This window comes from Sphaerulina musiva, assembly GCF_000320565.1.
Source record: "Sphaerulina musiva SO2202 unplaced genomic scaffold SEPMUscaffold_7, whole genome shotgun sequence".
Lineage (NCBI taxonomy): Eukaryota > Fungi > Ascomycota > Dothideomycetes > Mycosphaerellales > Mycosphaerellaceae > Sphaerulina > Sphaerulina musiva.
In genome coordinates, this window is record NW_016017389.1 from 36200 (window position 1) to 57237 (window position 21038).

General features: G+C 51.1%; 9 protein-coding genes across 9 annotated transcripts; 7 read left to right on the forward strand and 2 right to left on the reverse strand.

Annotated features, from left to right (window-relative positions):
- Positions 1-228: 228 nt before the first annotated feature.
- SEPMUDRAFT_134223 (uncharacterized protein) lies at positions 229-2254 on the forward strand (the record flags this gene model as incomplete). The annotated part of the gene is made up of 2 exons (XM_016902620.1): positions 229-554; positions 616-2254. 2 exons carry the CDS (start codon positions 229-231, stop codon positions 2252-2254), a joined length of 1965 nt encoding a protein of 654 aa, XP_016759103.1.
- A 491-nt stretch (positions 2255-2745) lies between these two features.
- SEPMUDRAFT_150036 (uncharacterized protein) lies at positions 2746-5242 on the forward strand. Its single transcript, XM_016905924.1, has 2 exons — positions 2746-3187; positions 3244-5242. The coding sequence occupies exons 1-2, from the start codon at positions 2894-2896 to the stop codon at positions 5011-5013; spliced, it is 2064 nt and encodes a 687-aa protein (XP_016759104.1). The 5' UTR covers positions 2746-2893; the 3' UTR covers positions 5014-5242.
- A 690-nt stretch (positions 5243-5932) lies between these two features.
- SEPMUDRAFT_134225 (uncharacterized protein) lies at positions 5933-6534 on the reverse strand (the record flags this gene model as incomplete). The annotated part of the gene is made up of 1 exon (XM_016902621.1): positions 5933-6534. One exon carries the CDS (start codon positions 6532-6534, stop codon positions 6166-6168), a length of 369 nt encoding a protein of 122 aa, XP_016759105.1. The 3' UTR covers positions 5933-6165.
- A 1678-nt stretch (positions 6535-8212) lies between these two features.
- Positions 8213-9109, forward strand: SEPMUDRAFT_134226 (uncharacterized protein; the record flags this gene model as incomplete). Its single annotated transcript, XM_016902622.1, has 1 exon — positions 8213-9109. The coding sequence occupies one exon, from the start codon at positions 8213-8215 to the stop codon at positions 8939-8941; it is 729 nt and encodes a 242-aa protein (XP_016759106.1). The 3' UTR covers positions 8942-9109.
- Positions 9110-9626: 517 nt separating this feature from the next.
- On the forward strand, positions 9627-10899 carry SEPMUDRAFT_150037 (ankyrin). The gene has a single exon (XM_016905925.1). It carries the CDS (start codon positions 9687-9689, stop codon positions 10737-10739), a length of 1053 nt encoding a protein of 350 aa, XP_016759107.1. The 5' UTR covers positions 9627-9686; the 3' UTR covers positions 10740-10899.
- SEPMUDRAFT_150038 (uncharacterized protein) lies at positions 10886-12836 on the reverse strand. Its single transcript, XM_016905926.1, has one exon. The coding sequence runs from the start codon at positions 12534-12536 to the stop codon at positions 11013-11015; it is 1524 nt and encodes a 507-aa protein (XP_016759108.1). The 5' UTR covers positions 12537-12836; the 3' UTR covers positions 10886-11012.
- Positions 12837-13523: 687 nt separating this feature from the next.
- On the forward strand, positions 13524-14832 carry SEPMUDRAFT_150039 (uncharacterized protein). The gene has a single exon (XM_016905927.1). It carries the CDS (start codon positions 13528-13530, stop codon positions 14746-14748), a length of 1221 nt encoding a protein of 406 aa, XP_016759109.1. The 5' UTR covers positions 13524-13527; the 3' UTR covers positions 14749-14832.
- Positions 14833-15188: 356 nt separating this feature from the next.
- Positions 15189-18470, forward strand: SEPMUDRAFT_150040 (vacuolar protein sorting-associated protein 35). The gene is made up of 3 exons (XM_016905928.1): positions 15189-15458; positions 15594-17802; positions 17872-18470. The coding sequence occupies exons 1-3, from the start codon at positions 15325-15327 to the stop codon at positions 18202-18204; spliced, it is 2676 nt and encodes an 891-aa protein (XP_016759110.1). The 5' UTR covers positions 15189-15324; the 3' UTR covers positions 18205-18470.
- Positions 18471-20687: 2217 nt separating this feature from the next.
- SEPMUDRAFT_118303 (uncharacterized protein) lies at positions 20688-20996 on the forward strand (the record flags this gene model as incomplete). The annotated part of the gene is made up of 1 exon (XM_016901418.1): positions 20688-20996. The coding sequence occupies one exon, from the start codon at positions 20688-20690 to the stop codon at positions 20994-20996; it is 309 nt and encodes a 102-aa protein (XP_016759111.1).
- Between the last annotated feature and the right edge of the window lie 42 nt (positions 20997-21038).

Sequence of the window (21038 nt, forward strand, 5' to 3'; positions counted from 1 at the left end):
CAGGCGAGGCGAGGCGAGACTCTGGGAGGATTCGAGTGGGCCTCAGGCATGGGTACAATGCTGCGTCTCTGGCGGCAAGCAGATCATCCACATGGGCGGCTCCAATAGCCGCTCGTTCATAGGAGGTAGGAGGTACAGAAGCTTATGAAAAGGCGGATGGCCTGGCCGACGCCGCATCTTATTTGCTTTTATGTTCCTAGCCGTGAGATTCGGATTGCGGCGTGAATCATGGTGTGGAATGCATTCTTGGGCCACTCTTTCGCGTCCCGCAAGGACGACACTGATGTAGCAGCACTCCAAAAAGACTTCAAGCACTCGCTCCCTATTCATAGTCCGCTACAGAGCGATCTCGATGCTTCGCCTCTGTCAGAGGACATTGAATATCAGATCAAGAAGTTGCCGCCGAGTAAGCAGAATACGGCCCGGTTCAAAGTCAAAACATTCAGAGATGCGGTCCAGCCGCACACAGACGAAGGCGGTGACGCCGATTACATTGGTGATTGCTACGGGCCCGTGAATGAGATTTGTCACAAAGAATGGTCTGCGGCACAGGAGTATGTGGAACCCCCTCCCGGCCTGTATTTGAGTAAATCATGCTGACAGACACGCCGCAAGGCCTGGCCCGTATCTCCAATATGTGCAGTTCCTGTCCAAAAAGTTCAAACACCTCGAATACCTGGCCCTATGGATGCTGGTCGGCTGTGCCCCCCCAAAGTGGCGATTCGTCAAGAATGAACCGAACAGCCGCCAGGAGCGCATCGCGCGAACCAACGTCTGTGTCGTAGACTACAACGAGGGCACAGATCCTGTGCAATCCAGATGCACGACGACGCGCGAGTTGAAGGTATTCCTAGAGGCCGCAGAGCCTCAACAGCCGGAGATCAGGCTCGTGATTGTCGAAGACCTGTCTCGTGATGTGGTGGAAATGCTAGGCGCTCATTATGATATTGATCCACTCTTCTTTGTATCACACATTGGAGATTACTTGTTCCACAACACTCTAGACCGATGGGTGGAGCTGCCCGATCTCGAAGTCGATGCCAAGAAGAGGCCGCACTTCAACCTCCAGTATTTGCGGCCTCGCTATTTCCAGTCTGAGCAGGAATTTGCGACGGCGGAAAAGGAAAGCGGCATCTTCAATGTCCTGCGCCGCATTGATAGCGACAGAAGTCGTAGACACCTGCAGCTTGGCCTACTGAATAAGCCTGGTGCAAGCGTCACACTCTCCAGAGCAAAGACCTCGTTATGGATCAAGCCGAGAGCAGAGGGCGAGCCGATTGTCGCTGTGCTCTTAGTTGACCCATCTGTTAAAGCCGGACACGCTGTCTGGGGCGGCTATCGGCCTTTCGAAGCTACGCCCTCTATGAAGGAATGGAAAGACAACGTCGTGGGAAACGGAGCCGAACTTCCCTCACCACCGCGAACATCTCTATTCGAGGACGTTATCTACTGGAGCTGTAGGATGACAGCAGAAGACCTTCAAATCGTCAAGTCAGAACCGAGGTATATCGCGCTACCCATGTACAAGCTCGTCATTGCCGACTGGCTCGTGGTTCTCAAGTACATGACGAGCATGTTCGGGCTGATTGAGTGGAGTTTTGCGAAGCCACACTGGGGCGAACAACCGAGTGATATCGATGATCTGCTCAAGAAGTTGGCACCTTGGCGCCGCAACATGCCATACTACCAGCAAATGGCAGAAAAGGCAATTGTGAGACTGTTTCCCTCTGTTGCTGCTGCACATCCCACCGTGTCAGCGAATCGAGTCGTCTCTGCGCCAGACACTACCTCGGGCATCAATTCTCTGTGGACCGACTTCAAGCATGTCAAGCAGCAGATCGACGACCATAAGAACCGCATTGAAAGCATTCAAACCATGGCCACCAATGCAATCAATACCGAAGAAGCGCGACATGCAGTCAAACAAAACCGCAACCTTGCACGATTGTCATTCTTGGCAACCTTCTTCATTCCCCTAAACTTCACCTCGTCCTTTTTGAGCATGTCACCCGACTTTCCCACCTCCCAGAGCTACACTACGATTTGGATTTTCTTTGTCCTCGGTATTCCCATCACAGTGCTGGCGTTTATTATTGTCGATTGGACCAAACCGAACAAGAGAGGTATTACTCGACGAGCCTGGATCAAGTATTTTGGAGAAAAGACCGATGCAGTGGAGGCAATGGATCCACACCCTGGTATCAAGAAGAGGTCGAGGACAATTGGAACATGGCCCTTTTATGGAACCTCTTGATTTGTTTTACCCACTCATGCATTGAAATGATGATGATGGTCACGATAATGATGGTGATGATGATGATGATGACAACGCTGGCATTGATTGATGAGACGGCATACATGTATAATGTGGTGATGTGATGGGACATAGATGGTGGTGATGGATGAGTGGAAAGACTGCATACCTTGTGTACACATATAGACAGTAAGATAGAGACAGTCATCGTTGCATACCTACCTACCAGGTACCTGTCTGAAGTCCATTGGTAGTATTTATGCGCTAGTATTTATGCATGAATTTATGCATGGAGGATGGAAAAGCAGTTCAGCTCCATCGCGTATCGGCCGTATCCCAGCCTCCAACTCGACAGGGATGCGCGTCGTAGTCGTGGTAGATCTGACTCTGCTTCGAGCGGTGACGTCACCGTTCCTTCCACTCCTACACAACAAACTGGCACAACAAGGAACTTCTCAAAGGGCAACCACGACCCGACAACAGACTGTAACATACATGTTCCTTCCAGTTGAAGTAGTACCATACCATACCTACCTAGTACCTGATTTTACCATACCATATCATATCATACCTGACCTGTCCTGAGCATCTTGTATACCATACACGGGACCACCGCGACAGCGACCCTCCAACCTCATCATGGCCGGCGAGCCTGCCCTGAGCGACTATCTTCCTATTCCACACGCCACCGCCCCGCTCACAGCAGACCCGGAGCAGCAACATGAAGAAACCGCCCAATCTCTCGCAGATGCGCCGACGATGAGCCACGCTCTGGCCGTGGACGACCACGATGTCAAGGGCGAGGCGCAGCTGTCTCACAATGGCGAGATTAAAGACCTGGGATGGACCGATGATGTCGACCAGATCGTGAACCCGCTCGTCGGCGGCATGCCCAATCAAGACCTCTGGGTGCTCATCCGTCGCTTCAACAAAGTGAGTTGGCCCGTCGAAGCATTTGGTCGTGTGAGTCGAAGCTCATGCCATGACAGCAAATGTATCATGTCAAGGAATACCCGTATTCCGTGCCCGGAGGTCTGGATCTCAACATTGCAGACGAGGAGGAATTCTCCCCCGATAAGCTTCGAGCCAATATTGAACGTCTGTACATGACTGTAGGCATTGGCTTGATGGGCTTCGGCAAGCATGTGATGCGCATCCGATCCTGGCGAGAACGGAGAAGAACCTCCTACTTTGCAGCTGCCTACTTTGTTGCCTGGGCCTTTGATCTACTCACACCACTCATCCTCGCATTTGTCGTCGTGCTCATCACATATCAGCCAAGTCGAGCCATTGTGTTCCCCCCAGCTCCTCTGGCAATAGTCTCCGCATCCACCGGTGGTGTACAGAAGCCAAAGGCAGGCGTACTAGGCTCCACGGACTCGGCGACTGGCGCGCCCGAAAATCACAAGGGAGAAGCGGTCGAAGCTGAAGCAAGTAACTTCGTCAATGGCATCGCTTCTGTCGCACTGGCCAGCGTGGCGGGCAAGCATCCTCAGAGCGATCCTCCATCAGTGGCTGCGGAGAACGACAAGACCAGCGATATCATTCCCGACCCTACTGCCATGGCAGCTAGCGCGAGTAATGCTCGTGCACAGACCGGTGCCAAGGGCAATGTCACTGCCAAAGACAAGTCGAAAGTGCCTGTCGAGACCGCTATCTGGAACAAAATGAGACCAATCATGCACGCTATTGCTGACATATCTGACACGTGGGAGCGATTTGGAAACGCATTGGACCCCACCAAGCCCTTTCCACAGGAGCTGTATCGACTTCGTATCGCGGCTTTGGTCATCCCGCTTCTCGCCGCCTCTTTCTTCATCTCTTCCTACATGCTTGTCAAAGGCATCACATTTGGCGTTGGCTTTGGTTTCTTCGGTGACCCACTCACCCAGCGAGGATTACAATGGCTCAATAGGAGCTTTCCACGGTGGCAGAAACTGCTGGAGTTACGCAACACTGTCCTCAAGGGCGTCCCAACCAATGCTCAACTTACCATTACCCTTTTACGCATCGGCGAGGCGAACAAGGCACCTCTGCCCCCTCCACCTCACTCTGGGGGCATTCCCGCGGACGAGCCTGTAGAACTCACCGAGGACCATCTTCGAGCTGCAGGTGCAGACTGGCCACTCAACGCCACTGACGAAGAAATCGCCGATGCAGCTGCATCTGATCCTACGACCAAGCATGAAAGTGCTGGCGCCGATGTTGATGCCTCAAAGGAGAAAAAGCACGGCAAGACTGGTGCCAAGATTCTCGGATTCTTCAAAAGTGGTATCAAAGGTACTGTCGATACTACCCTTGGAGTCGACCACATCAAGGCCAAAGCTGGCAGCGAGCCTTCGAAGCAGCGACTGGGTGTGATTCCGGGAAAGCATGAGAAGCAAGTATCTGGGCCGGTTGATTTCAAGTGTCGATACCATGGCAAGAAAGGCCATGCATACATTGCCACACAAGCCACCATACCTTGTGTTGGCTTCAGTCTCGACCCATCAGTTACGGGCCAAGATGGTTCTTTGATCGAAGACTTGCATCCCGTCTGGACCATTGCCATTGCTGACATCAAAGAGTTGAAGAAAGTTGGAGGTCTTGGCTGGAAATCCAAGCTGCTGGTCGGATGGGCCCTGGATAAGGAGGTTGCTGATGGGTTGGAGATTGTGGATCGGATGGGTAATACGAGGCACATTACTGCGATGATGTTGAGAGATGAGCTGTTCAATCGACTGATCAGTATGGGTGGGCAGAAGTGGGAGGCTTGGTAAGCGAAAGCCAAACAAATGCATATCGACAGAACAGAGAGAAATGAGAATTGGGCCTGGGCAAAGGAGAGAACAGGACGATGGGAGATGCCAGATGCGATATGATACCCGAAATTGCGATAATATTGGAAACTGGAGGAGTTTGGTCTTAGTTTCCAGCTTTCTCTGCCTACCGTAGGGTACCTGATGTTTCATGTACCTGTGTATGCCCACCTTGTATACGACAGCAAACACGGAAGCGAGCTTTTTCGTCACGAATCATATTATTGCCGAAATAAAAAGACTCATATCCGCCCTACCACCACTACCATTAGAAGCAGGAGTTTCTCCATCCTTTCTAGCTGACCCAAAGTCTTGATGAATGCGATCGAGGTAGTGGTGGCAGTATACCTCAGGTAAGGTACGCATAGGTGGGCGCCGTGTCGTTGTCGTCGCGTTGAGTTTTGCCGTGACAGTGCCGTCCCTCCACGCCCCGCTCCGCCTCCGCTCCGCTCCGTTCCGCGCCAAGACCGAAAGGACATCTCGCAATAACAACCTCAGGTACATGTACCTACTTACCTCCAAACAACACCCGTCTTGTAGAAGATATCCTGTTGTCAAAGGCATCTCGCCATACCAACCGGACATTAATCAAATGTGGAACTGGCTTCTGTGTAGGAGCAGATTGCGTATAAGGCTCTCTTGGGAGTACATGCTGTTCAAAGCCTCTAGGATGAGGCATCGGTATGTTCACTGACGTGGGCTGCTAAAAGACATCTCTAGGCAGCAGGGTGCAATTAGAACGACTGTCATATGGACTGTTGCATCCACTACATTTCCGGAGATGGATAGGAAATACTCTTACGTCAATTCACAGCAAGAAGAATAATGACAAACAAGACACGGCGACCACAGAAACCAGAGAGCGTCTCACAAGTGTGTCCAACATCTTATCACATTGAAGCTGAAAGCTACATGATCGAGAAGCCAGCTGGTTTCTGAGGTAAATGAAAGATTGTGATGTATACCACGGCCCATCAGCCAGACGCCCATAAAACAAGATCCGTGCCAGCAAACCCGGCTCACGCCTCTACCATTCATCCCTCATTCGTCATTCACGGCATCTATAATGCTCCATTCAAGCATTCTGGAGCATTGTCACCACATTCTTCGAGCCTACTCCGGGCACGAGTTGGTCTCCCATCGGTACGATTCCGCGCCATTCAGACCTACATCGAGCTGGTAGGCACGGCCGCGAAGATCCACGTCCTGGAACTGCTGAGAGGCATCTCCATCTCCCGGACAGGCACCTTGCTGATAGCCGAAGAGGCAGTAAGGGCCATTGGCCGTCTCCTCGGAGCCAGCTTGAGAGAAGGACAATTGGCTTGCGCGATCGACCGCGAAACAACCGCCGTTGCCAATGCTGAATTGGGTGGAGCCAATTTGGCCTCCGTTGGCGTCGAGGAAGACAGAAAAGACGTCTGCGGCAAGAGTGGTGGATGCGAGGACGCTGCAGAGCGCGATGGCTTTGGTCGTGAATTGCATGTTTGTTTTGGCTTCTGGGGCAATGTCAGAGTCAAATCAAGTCAATCGACGTGATGGAAGGAAGCTCACGTTGGATATTGCAAAGGTTGAGGGAGCTGGTTGCGGAGTGGTTGCAAGTGAAGTGCAGTTGATCGATTGTTGTGGTTGATGGTCTGTGTAAGAGAAGAAAACCGAGAGGGACATGTCTCTCTCATTTATGCCTTTTGGATACTATGCCATACTGACAGTCAGACAGAGTGATCGATTGTAGGAATCCATACTAGACGCTGATATCATCGATGACCGCAACGAGGATCGAGTGGATGCATCCTTTTCTCCAAGACATGCTGGGCAAAGCAACTACATCCTTTGGCATAGCCTCACATCCTGCGAAAGCCTTGGTTTTTCCCATTATAACAACAAGGGCGTCAAGTCTGGGCAGCGATAGACCCACATGTGCGAAAAGAGAAGTTGCCCTCCTTCGATGTAATCCTGTCGTATTTCTGATCCAACACGCTACCTACCTAGGGATCGATCGGGTGAAGTATGGGCACCCTTTTCATATCACGTGGAGCAGTGAGTATCGACGGCCTTCCAAGCTCTACGTACTCCAGCTGTACCAAACCACAACATGTCTTGTGTCTGTCTGTAGCTACGCTCCGGAAAGGAGTGTCTCCTTCAAGCTCGAAACACGTGATCCTCTTACAATATCGTCCTGTGACCACGACCGGTTGATTCTCGGTTCAACAAGCAGCTGAGACGCATGGCGCTTCATGACATAGTTCGACGCCATTTTACGGGCAGGATTCCGACTACATGTCGAAAATGCTATAGTCGTGGAAATTGAGAGGACCTGCTAATCCTGAAACATTCGAGTGTCTTGACTCCTGCCCGATGTCTTGAGTGGGCATTTAATCGTACTCAAGGAAGAATAGCCTAGAACGTCATCTGAAGCGGTACTGGAACAATTGTGTGCAAAAGGCAAGTTCCTTTTTTTCAGTATAATCATACGAAAGGAAACTACCTGTACGCGAATCATTCCTAACAATAGCATCAGTCACATCGTCATCGACAAGATTTAATACGCACTTCTATACCATTCCTACGGCATCAGGAATGGCAGTACCATCTTTCTTCCAGGTCGGAGAGCATACGATCGCTGCATATAGCAGACTTCCATGTCCAAAGGATTCACGGGGCAGCAGGATCGGCCTGGGAGTTTCCTGATCAGTATATGTACCTGGCTGGATACGGAAGATCCTTATGAACGTCACGAGCTGAACGCGGCGCCAAGCATAGTGTACCACAAGGTGACCACCGCCAACGACGTGCAAGACCGGAAGCAAGACCGAGGCTGACGTGACGAAGTCTGATCCTTATTGTCAGGATTGTGCAACCATATATCTATGATGGATGCGCCAAGGTAAACACCATATTCCTTCTGCTGTGGATGCGCATCATGTCATAGCATTACGATGGTGAGGACTCTTACCAAGAGTCCTCAGCTTCAAGTGGAACTTGCGGCTGAGCATCCAGCAGGTGATGCTCCTTCGTCAGAGAGCTAGGAGAGAGCCCGGGGAGATGAAGCAGAATTACAGAATCCTCAGGAGGGCCATATAAGGCACGATCGAAGTCACCCTCACCAGTCTGTATCACACTCTATCTTCGCTCCAACATCAACTCAACCAAAAGCCTCATTATGCATCTCGTTTTGCGCATCGCAGCTGGAGCTCTCGCACTCTCTGGACTGGCATTGGCCGCACCTCCATCGCCGCCTAGCAGCCTCTTGGCTCGTCAGGAAATCATCGAATGCAGATGTGCATTCGACGAGTGCTTCTATGGAGAGCAACTCACGGTGGATGACTATATCGACTATCTCAGGCAATACTATCCGGCTACAGACCGCTATGTATTGTACACGGGTGGCTCGCAGAACCAAGCTTCCGACTTTGTGCGACTCAACACCGACTACTTTTACTACAACAACTTTTTCGACGGGGCGACCAGCGAGCACTACTACACGCAATGGCCCATCAAGCAAGACTCTCAAGGCAGGGGAGACTGCTATCGGCCGGACGATGCCGACGCAGCATCCATCGCCATCGCCCGGGCAGCACGAACTGAAGTCCGCGTGTTTGGCGGCGTAGAGTACTTGACCTTAGGACAGACCGGGTGGTTTGCTACAAAGGAGGTTCCTGAACTGAGGACCAACATCAGAAACCAGCAACTCAACAAAATCACCCACATGCAAAAGGGCGCAACGGCACCCGATCAGGTGTTGGCTACCGAAGACGCCGACATGAATATTGTATATGTTGACGGCCAATCGGGACCGAATGCAGGTGGGACTTATGGGGACTGTTCCTTGACTACTGAGCCTCCGACATGCGACAGTCCCGGCAACAATGCAGACCTCCACGAAGAGTAGGAGATTTTGCTTTTTCCTTCTGATTGTGCCTGCAATAGAGGGGAGGCGGCGGTGGCGGTGGGTGTTTCGAGAGATGTAGTGGGTAGAATGAAAAGGGGGATCCGGATTCATGTATACGAAGGGGAAGAGAGGTTGGGTAGGGATGAAAGCAGAGTAGCGTAATACTACTGCTAGTACTACTACATTCGTTTATTCGATAGAGGTAGCTTGCTTGCAACAATACAACATGGAGAATGAGTTGGATATGTCTCATCATTCGTAGTGATGTAAAGAGCTTACTACTTGATGCCTCAGGCAATTACTCTCGAAATTACCCTACAAGGTCTAGTATATAGTACTACTCCTTACTGTCGCCTATCCTACATTTTCTAAGACTTTTCTATTTTCCAGTTATAGGTCGTACAAAAATAAAACAAAACCGTATTACCAAATAAGAAAAAAACAAAAACAAAAACAAATCAGCTGGCGTGTCACACAAATTCCCCACTCTTCAGCGCAAAATCCTTCAATTCCTTTGATTCCTTTAACTCCTTTACCTAATTCCTTCCTTCTGCAAGCCAATTCCGTTCAGCTGGAAACATCATCACATCTGACGTATATCCCTGAGGCGGAGTCCACCTCATCTTTCCTCGTCAGAAACACTCATCCACACCTTTCTACCTTATTCTCCTCCTTTTTTACTCTTCTCCTTTTCACTCTCCTCCTCTTTCACTTTCTTCACTTTTCACACTTTTTCACACCAAAAATGGCAGAAATCAAGCCCGAAGATCTCAAATCAGCGCCCTGGCACTACCAATCCTCAAGGCCCATATTCGACGTCTTAATCGGTCAAGACACCGCCCTTCCCCTCCTCGAAGCAAGCTCCACAGGAAACCTCAGTGTTGTCCAAAACTTTCTCCAAGATTCTCCCTCGATTGCACTGGAATCTCCTCATCGCATTTACATGGAAGATCATCCTCCTGCAGCCTCCTCAGCCTCAGCCCAAACCCAAACGGACAATATCACACGACAAGTCCACGCGCGAAAAATCTCCAATATCAATCGAGCGATTTATCTCGCAGCAGAAAAAGGTCATGTAGAAATCATTTCGACGTTGCTGGAATTTGCTTCGAGGAACAATTTACCTTTTGTGGAAATTCTGGATCGGGAAGGCGTCAAAGCAGTTTTAGTGTTACAAAATGGTCATGCTGCTGCTGCAATTCTGGATTTACTCGCTACAAAAGTCGATCCATCTGTAGTTTCTCACAACGATATCCATCCGACTCTCCGCCCGATTGATTTCGCAATCAAATCTTCCAATGAAGAACTCGTGAAGGTGATTCTTCGCCACGGAGGAGGCGGTCGAGCCGAAGAAGAAGGAGGAAGAGGAATATCACCACGCTGGAGTTACTCTAGTCTTCCCTACAAAACAGCCTCATCTCGACTCTGCGAAGCCGCGAGAAGAAGTCCACAAATCACAAAACTTCTCATCGAAGAGGGGAATTATCCCGTCACAGGATCTGGAGCATTGCAAGCTGCGGCGAGAAGTGGAGGTTTGGAGACTATACGTCTTTTGGTGGAAGAATATCAAGCAGATGTGAATGAGGTCCTTTCTGCAGAGACGTTGCATGTTGCGAGGCAGGATGTGGCGTTGTATGCGAGTTGGACTCCGATGCATTTTGCTGCGAGTTTGGGCAAGGAGGAGGCTATGAGGTTGTTGGAGGGATATGGAGCGAGAGGAGGGGATGTGAGGGATGTCCATGGGAAGACGCCGTGGCAGGTGTTGGAGGAGTGGAGGGGGAAGTTTGGGGGCAAGTAGGGAAGCTTTTATGGGAAGCCTTTTTTTGTGTCTTGAGCGAGAGTTTGATAGCAATGGAATCAGCTCCTCTTGGCGCTTACTTATTTACTGGGAAGTAGAGAGTAGAGCAGCCTTGAAGCTTTTAACTGACGAATGTGATCTACTTCCTCTCTCTCTCTCTCTCTCTCTCTCTCTCTCTCTCTCTCTCTCTCTCTCTCTCTTTCCTATAAACCCAAAATAAGAAAGTGACATCTCACCAACCTCCTCCTCTACCACCTACCAACCCCCTCCTCCCTACCCCCTCAGCCCCCGATACATCCCATCCAGCACGACAAACATCTCCGCAGCCTTCCTCTCAAACCCCTCTCTCCGATCCCTTGGACAACAAGACCACTTATCCGGATGCCAACGCGTTCTCTCCCGCTTCAACGCCTGCAAGTCCAACGAGGCAAAAGCGGCTCGAATAGCACAGTCGCAGACTTTTAAAGCTCGTAATGGAGTTTTTGAAGAACAGCGACATCTTTGTGTTGTTGTTGCTGTTGGTAGGGTTGCATGGAATGTAGGAAGTGGAAGGGGAAAAGGAGGGGGTTCGGGAAATGTGACGATGGTGGTGTAATCGGAAAAAATGACGTCGAGGGAGCGAAGCCATTCGGGGATAGTCGGGGTGGTGGTAGTAGTAGTAGGTCTCGAAGGGGGAGGGCGACGCTTGGTGGCTGTGGAGGGTTTGAGTTTGATTCTGGGTTTGGGGAGATTTCTCGGTATAGCGAGTTCATGGGCAGAACGCAGAGCTGCGGCGGTGAGATCCGAATCGGCTTGGGCTTGAGAGAGACAGACGCTCGCCTCGAAAGCACGCTTTTCTGCGACACGGAGATAGTCGTTGGTGATGGGGCCGGGGTCGGAGGACGGATCTGCTGCATGTGCGCGGTTCTCGATGGTTATGATTGCTTTGATGTCGACGAGGAGTTTGGTAGCGCGTTCGTTTGCTGCTTGGGCTTGTTCGTGCGTAAAAATGGAAAGGTTGTGCTGTGCCTGGGCCTCGCGGATACCACGTTCGATCAAGTCTCCATGCGTCTGTGACAGTTGAGCAGCATAGATCTCGTCTCGTAGGAAAAGTTCCATACCATCAATGTATGTTTGCAGGCCTCGGGGTACATTCAGGCGCTTATCCAGCTCGTCCCAGATTTGTGCTCGGACACTAAGCAGCTGTTCATCAATGGTAGTCTTGTGTTGCAGAGCAGCTTGGATGTTGTAATCGTCCTGGACCGAGGTATCGAACATCTGTCGGAAGCAAGCCTTGTGTGGAAAGGCTGTCACATGGTCGTAGATCTGCCCTGCACGATGCTTTTCATCGAACAGATATGAAAATTGTGCGGTCAAAAAGGCCGTCTGAACATCCAGGGCAGAAAGTTCAAATTCGCGATTCCAAATGTTGCACAACAGAGGCTTCCCTCGTTGTCGCCAGTCCTCTGTGATGGTGGCCATGAGTCGTTTCCGAGCCTCTCGATTCTTGTCTTGTCTGGCGCTCTCCCACGATGCCAGATCACGCTGTAATTGATGCGTCACGGCAGCAAAGTAGTGCTCCCGCCTCCTCTCCAGGTCGGCGTATGCCACTCGCATGCCGTATGTCGGGGTGGCGTCGTGGAGGGGAAAGGGAAGATGGGCAATATTGGAGAATCTGCGAATTCTCCATGAAAAGGCATGTCCTGGGGGCTCAGCATGCTCGAAGCGCTGTCGATGCTCCTGTAGAAGCCTGACCTCGGTCTCGAAGTTTGTGTATGCGCTGTCATACTCGTGCTGCGCGATGGTGCATTCCTCCATTGTATCAAGTGACCGGCACTGATACTGGGACTTTTCGCATTGTTGTTCTTCTCTCCCACATGTACATTATATATATCTACATGTACTTGTGTGATCTTCTCGCGGGATTCTCGTCTCTGGCTCCGCGTCAGACACTGCATGTGTCATGGTGGATGACACCTCTTTTGTTGAGACAGGAAGAGGCATTGACTTGTCGTGTGGCGTGAGCAACATTTTCCAGCTGAGGCATGCATAAGGTGGTGATCAAGAGGAAGGGTCATGTCTTGGGATGTGTGTCTGAAGTGCTGCAATGAGACACCCCGACTCTCCTTTTTCTTCCCCCTTTATGGATCATGTCAACCTCACTTTGACACGCCAAGTTATTGCTCCCCGGCCCAATCGGTGAGAGCATGTCGATGGCGGATCATAACAGACTCCGATTGGGCGTGAGGCTGGAGACCGCCGGGAAGCGAGCAAGGCTGATGATGATGGATCATGCGATACGATATTAATGCAGTAAGGTATACCTGACCTTATCTCACTACTGTATCGCTTATCGTGTGCGCGCGTCTGCATCTGCCGCGGCGGCGTGGTATAGGTCCATTGAGGACTTCATCTCGTATTGTTATGAGATCAGAGGGAAGAAAGATGTTGACAAGTGAATGTATTGGCCTTGGCATCACCGCCGTCGCGCCGTCAACTCTCCCGACCCCCGTCTCCCGTCCTTTATCTTCCTATTCTCCTATTTCCCTTCGTCTTCGCTCCCTCCACTTCCGAGGCTCTCCCACATTTCTTGCTCATCAGCAGATCACGGTACATCATGACCCGGTACATGGGGGTTAACTGCCGACCAGAATCACGCCAATCGAGTCCGCTTATCTCGAGGTCATGGTCATGCCGGACTTTTGACGTGATCGGCGCAAAAAAATACATTAAAGTTCGCGCACGATAACGACGATGAATGATGAGGAATGATGATCTTTGGATGTTTCCCAACATTACCCATATGTACATGAACTTGAAGGAGGTATTGAATTGGACACCATCTCAGCACGTCATCACGACATCCTCAATCAGTGGGCCATTCAACGCGTGCAGAGGTGACCTTGATGGCCCACACCGCGCCTCTCTGCTGATATCTCACACCAGCTGTCGAGAGCATCACGAGACATTTGCAAACAATTCGGATCCTCCTGCGCATCGTTCTTCTTCACCCAACGACCACCGCATTCTCCATCCGAGTGTATTGCCTACCATGTCGTCCACTTCAGTAGCAGAGCATCCACCACGCCATCCCACGGCCTCGCCATTCTTGAGGCTTCCCACGGAACTGCGTCTCCAGATCTACTCTCTATTACTCTTCCCACGACAATCGACAGACCTCCTCTGCTCGTGGGACAAGCTCGATGCCAGCGCCGTCGATGCTGTCGACTACGATCAGTGGGGCATTCAAGATGGAGTCGTGACTCCCGACCCACTGAACCACCCTACTCTACGCATTCGAAGTGTCGATCCCACGAAATACCAGACCCGTTTCGCAAATCGCCCACATACACGCACCAGCTACAGCGTGCGAGCAGACCGTTTTGCGAATCGATGCATGGCAACCACGTACCACTGCGTCAATGTACCACACATTGGGGATAACCTGGCCATCCTGCGAACAAATCGACAGATTCACGCGGAAGCTGCCGAGCTGATGTACTCGAGCTACACGTTCGATTTCGACACGCATATCGAAGCCATTATACCCTTCCTCCGCGATCTCACGCCGCTGGCCAGGAGCTATGTCAAGAACATCCGCCTCACGAAGCGCGCATTGGCCTATATCAAAGAGTTTGATCGATGCGAGTGGGAGAATGCGTGGAGATACTTGACCAATGCGGAGAACAACATCAACATCCGCCGTTTGGAGCTTGCTGTCATTGCAGGTCGCCCGGGGGACAATGGCTGGGATGGAGTTGCGACATACTCGGCAGCAGACTTCAATCTCCTCAAGACGCAAGAAGGAATGGAGTGGTTGCAATATGTCGAGGAGATTGGTCCCGTGCAGGAGCTGGAAGTGCAGGCCATTGTGGAGCACTGTCCCAGCATTACGAGTAGCAATGCCATGGCCAGTTATGTGCGCTTCTCCGCGAGTGTCGAGGCTGGCTTTGCTGAGTATTTGAGAGGTCGACTATTGGCACCCGAAGCACAGAGGAGGCTGGCGGGTAGTGAGCCGTGCTGGGCGTAGATGGGTGCTTTTATATGTGTGTTTAGTCCAGTTTATATTGTCCGAATAATCCATATAGACTAGACTTTATTTATACCATGTTTCATGTCTACCTATTGCTGGCCTGTTCCACAGCATGCATGTGAAAGTATCATCCATGCCGAATCTTGATTCCTCGAAGGTCCATGTGCTATACCTGGAGAGTTCTAGGAGTTAAGGTAAGGGTGGAGCTAGAAGTAGAGCTAGAAGTCAGGTAGCTAGTTCTACCTTTCTACCCTAGAACTAACTAGGCAGTCTGCTAGTCCACTTCCACCTCACCTCAGCAGCTCGCCGTCGATGCGACCAACTGTGCTCACAACCACCAGACACACACTGCCACCAATCACTCCACCCTCCACCCTCCATCCTCTCGTTGTCGCAGGCCACCACCACTCCTTCTACCACAATATACCGACTGGGTCACACGACATGCGCCCGTGACCACCTCTTCCCTCCATCTCCACCTCCACCACCACCACCATCATCTCACTGTTCAAAAGCACGCCGCTCCGCCTCATCTCCGCCACCGCCAAGCTGGACGACCGCAACGACGCCGGCATGTCCTCTCCGCCGCCGGCAGAGGACCAGGCCCGACTGCTTGAGGATGCCCTTCAAGTCGTCCGACAGCAGACGCTACAGATGCGACGATGTCTGGAGACGCCGGGCAAACTGATGGATGCGCTGAAGTGCAGGTGAGATATCCACCAGAACATACCACACCATCCTGCGCCTACCTGATCGACGTAATCTGTTTGTCTGGTGGGACGGGAGGAGGAGGAGGAGGAGGAGAGCTAGCCCGTGCTGATCATCGATGTATATGCATATAGCTCGACTCTGGTCTCCGAACTGAGGACCTCATCCCTCGGACCCAAACAGTACTACGAATTGTACATGAGCGTGTTTGATGCGCTGCGACATTTGAGCGTCTACCTGCGAGATTCGCATCCCGTCAACCACTTGGCCGATTTGTACGAGTTGGTCCAATATGCGGGAAACATTGTCCCGCGACTCTATCTGATGATCACTGTGGGGACGGTATACATGGGAATTGAGGATGCGCCGGTCAAGGAGATTATGAAGGACATGATGGAAATGAGTCGAGGAGTGCAACATCCGGTGCGAGGTCTCTTCTTGCGCTATTACTTGAGCGGGCAAGCGCGCGATCATTTGCCCGAGGGAGAGTCTGCAGAAGGTCCAGAAGGGAATTTGCAGGACTCGATCAGTTTCATCTTGACCAATTTCGTGGAGATGAACAAGTTGTGGGTGAGGTTACAACATCAGGGACATTCAAGAGAGCGGGATCAGAGGACAAAAGAGAGACAGGAGTTGCAGTTGCTCGTGGGCTCCAATCTGGTCAGGTTGTCACAACTCGTGGACTTGGAGAGCTATAAAAATGTGATTCTGCAGCCGCTACTGGAACAGGTGGTGCAGTGTCGGGATGTGCTGGCGCAGGAGTATCTGCTGGAAGTCATCACTCAAGTCTTTCCCGATGAGTTTCATTTGCACACGCTAGATCAGCTGCTTGCAGCGACTGCGAGGCTGAATCCACATGTCAATGTCAAGGCAATTGTGATTGGATTGATGGACCGGTTGAGTGCTTTTGCGCAGAGAGAGGCCGAGCCGAAGACGGACGAGGAGCGGCAGAAGCTGGAAGATGAGAGTGTGAGCAAGCTATTGGAAAAGCTGAATATGTCGAAAGACGATGAACCCGAGGCGGAGACGAAAGAAAACGGACATTCTGGGGATGACGCTTCGCCACGACCGAGCGAGGACACTGCCGTGGCTTCAACAGCGGAATCAGACGCACCCACAGAAGGCACCGCTGTGAACGAATCGGAAACATCGCAAGCCAACGGCAAGACGAAAGGGATCCCGGAGAATGTCAAGCTGTTCGACGTCTTCTACGAACAGGTTATACATCTGGTCACCGTGCAGCGGCTACCCATCCAGGACATTACTGCGCTTCTCACATCTCTCATCAACTTGGCCACGACCATCTACCCCGATCGACTGGACTACGTGGACCAAGTGCTACACTACGCGACGAAAGAGGTCGCTCGATACCAGAACTCGGCCGATCTCCACTCCCAATCATCACAGCACAATATTCTCAATCTACTGCTTGGACCAGTCAAGACGTACTTTTCTCTCTTCACCGCGCTCGCACTACCCAACTATATTCCGCTGTTCCTACAACAACCTTATCCCACTCGACGCAATGTCGCAGGAGAAGTGGTCAGGAGCCTCCTGCGAAACGATACCAAAATCACGAACATGGCTCATCTGGAAAGTGTGCTCTCCATCCTCTCCGTCCTCGTCAAAGAAGGCGCCCAATCGGCTTCAGGCTATCCAGGTGGTCCGATCCGGAGAGCAGTAGTGGAGACGGAGGAAACGGTCGAGGAACAAGGCTGGCTCGCACGTATCGTCCACTTAATCAAGGGTCCTGACAACGTTGCACAATTCCGGCTTCTGCAAAAGACACGACAAGCCTTTCAAGAGGGAGGCGAAAGGACCAAATATACCACTCCAGCCATCATCACACAATCGTTGAAGTTGGCGCGAAACTTCAAGCGGAGAGAACATCTCTCCACGGATGACTATGCGGTGCAGTCTAGTGCGTTGTACAAGTTCATGCACACGGCGCTGTCTTCCCTATACACCCGGGTTTCCGCATCGGGAGTGCCGGATCTTGTTCTGCGGTTGTTTGTCTCTTGTGGCCAAGTGGCATGCCAATGCGAGAACGAGGACGTTGCGTATGAGTTCTTCGCACAAGCCTTTACTGTCTATGAGGAGTCCATCTCCGACTCCCGATCTCAGTTCCAAGCCATTTGCATCATCGCCGGTGCGCTCTGTGGCTGTTCCGACAAGTTTAGCAGAGAAAATTACGACACGCTCATCACGAAGGCGGCCTTGCACGGAAGCAAATTGTTGAAGAAGCCTGACCAGTGTCGAGCTGTGTATCTTGCTTCGCATCTCTGGTGGGCCGTCGAGAGTGCGGAGGGTGGACAGGAGGCGGCGACGGAAGGGGGAAAAGAAGTAAGTCTGCCCAAATACTCTACATCGCACACATATCCTCACATGACTGACGCATGTCTTCTTGTACAGACCTACCGAGACGGCAAACGCGTGCTCGAATGTCTCCAACGCGCCCTCCGAGTCGCAGACGCCTGCATGGACACGGCGGTGTCTGTCGAATTGTTTGTCGAAATTCTAAATCGTTACGTCTATTACTTTGACCAAGAAAATGACGCAGTCACGACCAAATATCTCAATGGCTTGATCGAACTAATTCACTCGAATTTAAATACCACGGATGGTGCGAGTGGGTTGGAGAATCCTCGGAAGCATTTCCAGAGGACATTGGACTATATCGAAAGTCGAGAGTACGATGGTGTGGAGGTCAAGTCGAAGAGCAGTAGCCTGGGGGGGAATAGTTGAATGGTGGAGAGTCGCTGTCTTTTTTCCGAGGCGGTGGCTCCCCATACGTCTGAGAGGGTGAGGAGGGCGAGGAGAGCAGATAGTATCATGACGGGGATGATGGACGGATGATGTGTGCAAGCATGAGGGTGGAGAGGCGGATGCAACAGAGGAGGCTTGTATGGCCTTGATCGTGATGATGGTGGCAAGAAGATGTGTGTGTCTGTGAGATAGAGAGGGAGAGAGATGCATGGCACCTGAGGAGGAAGCAAGATGTCATGAAAGTCATCAACATCAGTTCCAAATATTATCGACGTCAGCATCGCTTGCTTCCTTCTTCTCCACTTGTGCTCTGAAGCCAGCATTGATGAAGCCAGCCACATCTAGTCATATCTAGGAGGGAGGTGGGTAACTATCGGTCCTGTAAGTATGTATATAAAGATCAGCTACACTCAACAAGCAAGCAAGCATTCGCCATACCTATGTATACAAACATCCAAGTCTCGCTGCCTCTCTTTCCTTCCTTCCTCCCTTCCTCCCTTCAACATCTACACCTTTATATCTCGGAGGGAGAGAGAGAGAGAGAGAGAGAGAGAGAAGTAATAATTGTCAAAGCTAAGATAAGGGAAGTGAAGGAGAGTGAAGATAAGCTACCTAAGGTAAAGCCAAGGTCAGAGAAGGTAGAGGAGAGGTAGAGTATCGATCTTACTTTCTAGAATCAAATCAGGTGCTCGATCGGTTTTGTAGATTTGTTTTATAAAAGAACTGCGATGACCTTGGCCTTCTGCGTACCTGTCTGCCTCGAATTTGTATTAAAGTATATGTATCTTCTTCTTCTTCTTCGTCTTCTTCTTCGGCTTCTTCTTCTATCCTAAATGAGCACTACCAACTAACAATCCTCGTCGTCTTTATTCATTGTCTTTTATTAAAACTCACGCTCGCAATTGACAAGGGGAGAGGAAAGAAGAAGCTGCTTAGGATTAGCAGATAATGTGCACATACAGTCAGTTCATTCCAGAGGGATCGGGCAATATTTGCAGTCTAGGCAGCCCGCTCGTCTGACCTTCTCCGTGCGGATATGTATACCTTGTATACCTTGTGTATGTGTCGTCTGTCCTTTGTACTCGATCCTGTCCGTTTTTTGTTTTCTTTTCTTTTCTTTTTTCTTTTCTTTTTTTTTTTTGTTTTTTCTTTTTTTTTTCCTTTCTTTCTTCTTCCGTGCTGAGTTCCCCCAAACTCGCAGCTTCTTAGGGATTCGACAGAGCTAGATAAGAGATAGCAACAGTATATAAGAACAGGGTAGAGGAAGTCCGTCGTCGTAGTTGTGACTGAAATACTTTCAACAGCACTCAATCTATAGGTAACAGTTTTCCAGTAATCTATCCGCGCCATCAGCGTGATCGATTCTCTCTCACTCACGTATGTGTCTTCCCTTGCATGCAAATTCTATCTGTCTGGATATCCTTCCTATAATCCCGCTGTTTCAAAATGCTCTTCCCAATCCTCCACAATCAAGACATCGCGTCCGTCTGTCTGGTGAGTGAGTTTCCTGCCTGCTATATGCTTGTGAGACTTTACACAACTTACTCACGAGCTGCGTTATTTCTTCTGAGTAATGTCCCCTCGTAGTCAAATCTCAAGACTTGTAGACTTCTCGGAAGCTTTTCTCATTGCAATCAAGAAGAGTAAATGCCCAGTAAGCCATGAACGCGAGTTGTGCAAGACCCTCCTCCTAATGAGCCCAAGCTCGCCATCGTGTATATGATATCCTGTATAACATTCCCATCATCCCATCATCCCTCCCATCTTCCTCGTAGCTCTCTCGCCGCCCCTTAGAAGGAGGGGGGGACAGACTGATCCGTCAGGTGAGTGCGAATTTGGCACAACCCCCCTTTGAGACTCCCAGGCTCGTCAACCCGTCGCGGATCTCTCTTCTCGATGGATGGAATTGCCGTATGAGGAGGAGAAGAAAGCTCCTGCCTGGCTGTTCTGAAGAGGACCACAGCGATAGAGGTTCTAGGGAAACTCAGGGGGGATTCTTTGTTCGTCCGGTGGTGGTCTGAAGATCGGCCGCCTTCCGTCTCCGTCTGGATGGCTCGCTGCGGTGAATGGTCTGTCCACCGGCGTTGATAGGGATAAACAGGCTCTGGAAGGAGATGTGACAGCAGAGGGAATCGGGATGCTGTTTGGGTGTGAGGTGAAAACGGCCATCTGTACCTAGTTTTGAGGGCGAAATTGAATGTGATGAACAGTACAAATGAAATGAGAAAGCTGCTACTTACGATCCTCGTCGTCGTACTTACTAGGCTCGATGAGCTGCTCGTGAAGCCGTAAGATGTCTAGAGCCGCGGCGGGCGAGTTCGAGCAGCACTTACGCTGCGAGCGGACGAGGCACGAGATGTCACCGTCTATAGATCCCTCGACGCGCTTCGTAGACGTGAGACGTCCATGCCATCGACAGCGCAGTCTTCATAGCGAGAGGCGCACGAGGTGGCCGTCACAACATGATCTGGCTCTCCTCGTCTACCAAACAGCACCCGCCAGCAACTCGCATCATCGTCACAAGAGTCCCTACGGTAGAAGAAAGTGGCGAGGAGTCAGACATGATGCTCCTCAGCCTCAGCGTCGCCGCCGCCGCCATCCTGCCACCACCACCGCCCCTCCAGCGCCCATTTCCGCTGGCTGTGGGCAGTCACGGGGTCATCACGGGGTCAGCTTCCCGTGACTTCACCCTGACCTTTCGGGCGATACATCGGGAGCGGCATGGCTTCTATTGGCTGCGCACACTCCCGTGCTTATGTACGCAGCGCTAGTGAGCGGTGCCTACAAAAAGCTGCTCTTCGTTGCTGAACTTG

What these genes read in the sequence shown, in the direction of transcription:
- SEPMUDRAFT_150036 (XM_016905924.1), top strand. Translation starts at nt 2,894, where the DNA reads ATGGCCGGCGAGCCTGCCCTGAGCGACTATCTTCCTATTCCACACGCC. An exon ending in TCATCCGTCGCTTCAACAAA is followed by an intron (nt 3,188 to 3,243) that starts GTGAGTTGGCCC and finishes ATGCCATGACAG; the next exon opens with CAAATGTATCATGTCAAGGA.
- SEPMUDRAFT_150039 (XM_016905927.1), top strand. Translation starts at nt 13,528, where the DNA reads ATGAACTTGAAGGAGGTATTGAATTGGACACCATCTCAGCACGTCATC.
- SEPMUDRAFT_150037 (XM_016905925.1), top strand. Translation starts at nt 9,687, where the DNA reads ATGGCAGAAATCAAGCCCGAAGATCTCAAATCAGCGCCCTGGCACTAC.
- SEPMUDRAFT_150040 (XM_016905928.1), top strand. Translation starts at nt 15,325, where the DNA reads ATGTCCTCTCCGCCGCCGGCAGAGGACCAGGCCCGACTGCTTGAGGAT. An exon ending in ATGGATGCGCTGAAGTGCAG is followed by an intron (nt 15,459 to 15,593) that starts GTGAGATATCCA and finishes ATATGCATATAG; the next exon opens with CTCGACTCTGGTCTCCGAAC. An exon ending in CGACGGAAGGGGGAAAAGAA is followed by an intron (nt 17,803 to 17,871) that starts GTAAGTCTGCCC and finishes CTTCTTGTACAG; the next exon opens with ACCTACCGAGACGGCAAACG.
- SEPMUDRAFT_150038 (XM_016905926.1), bottom strand. Translation starts at nt 12,536, where the DNA reads ATGGAGGAATGCACCATCGCGCAGCACGAGTATGACAGCGCATACACA.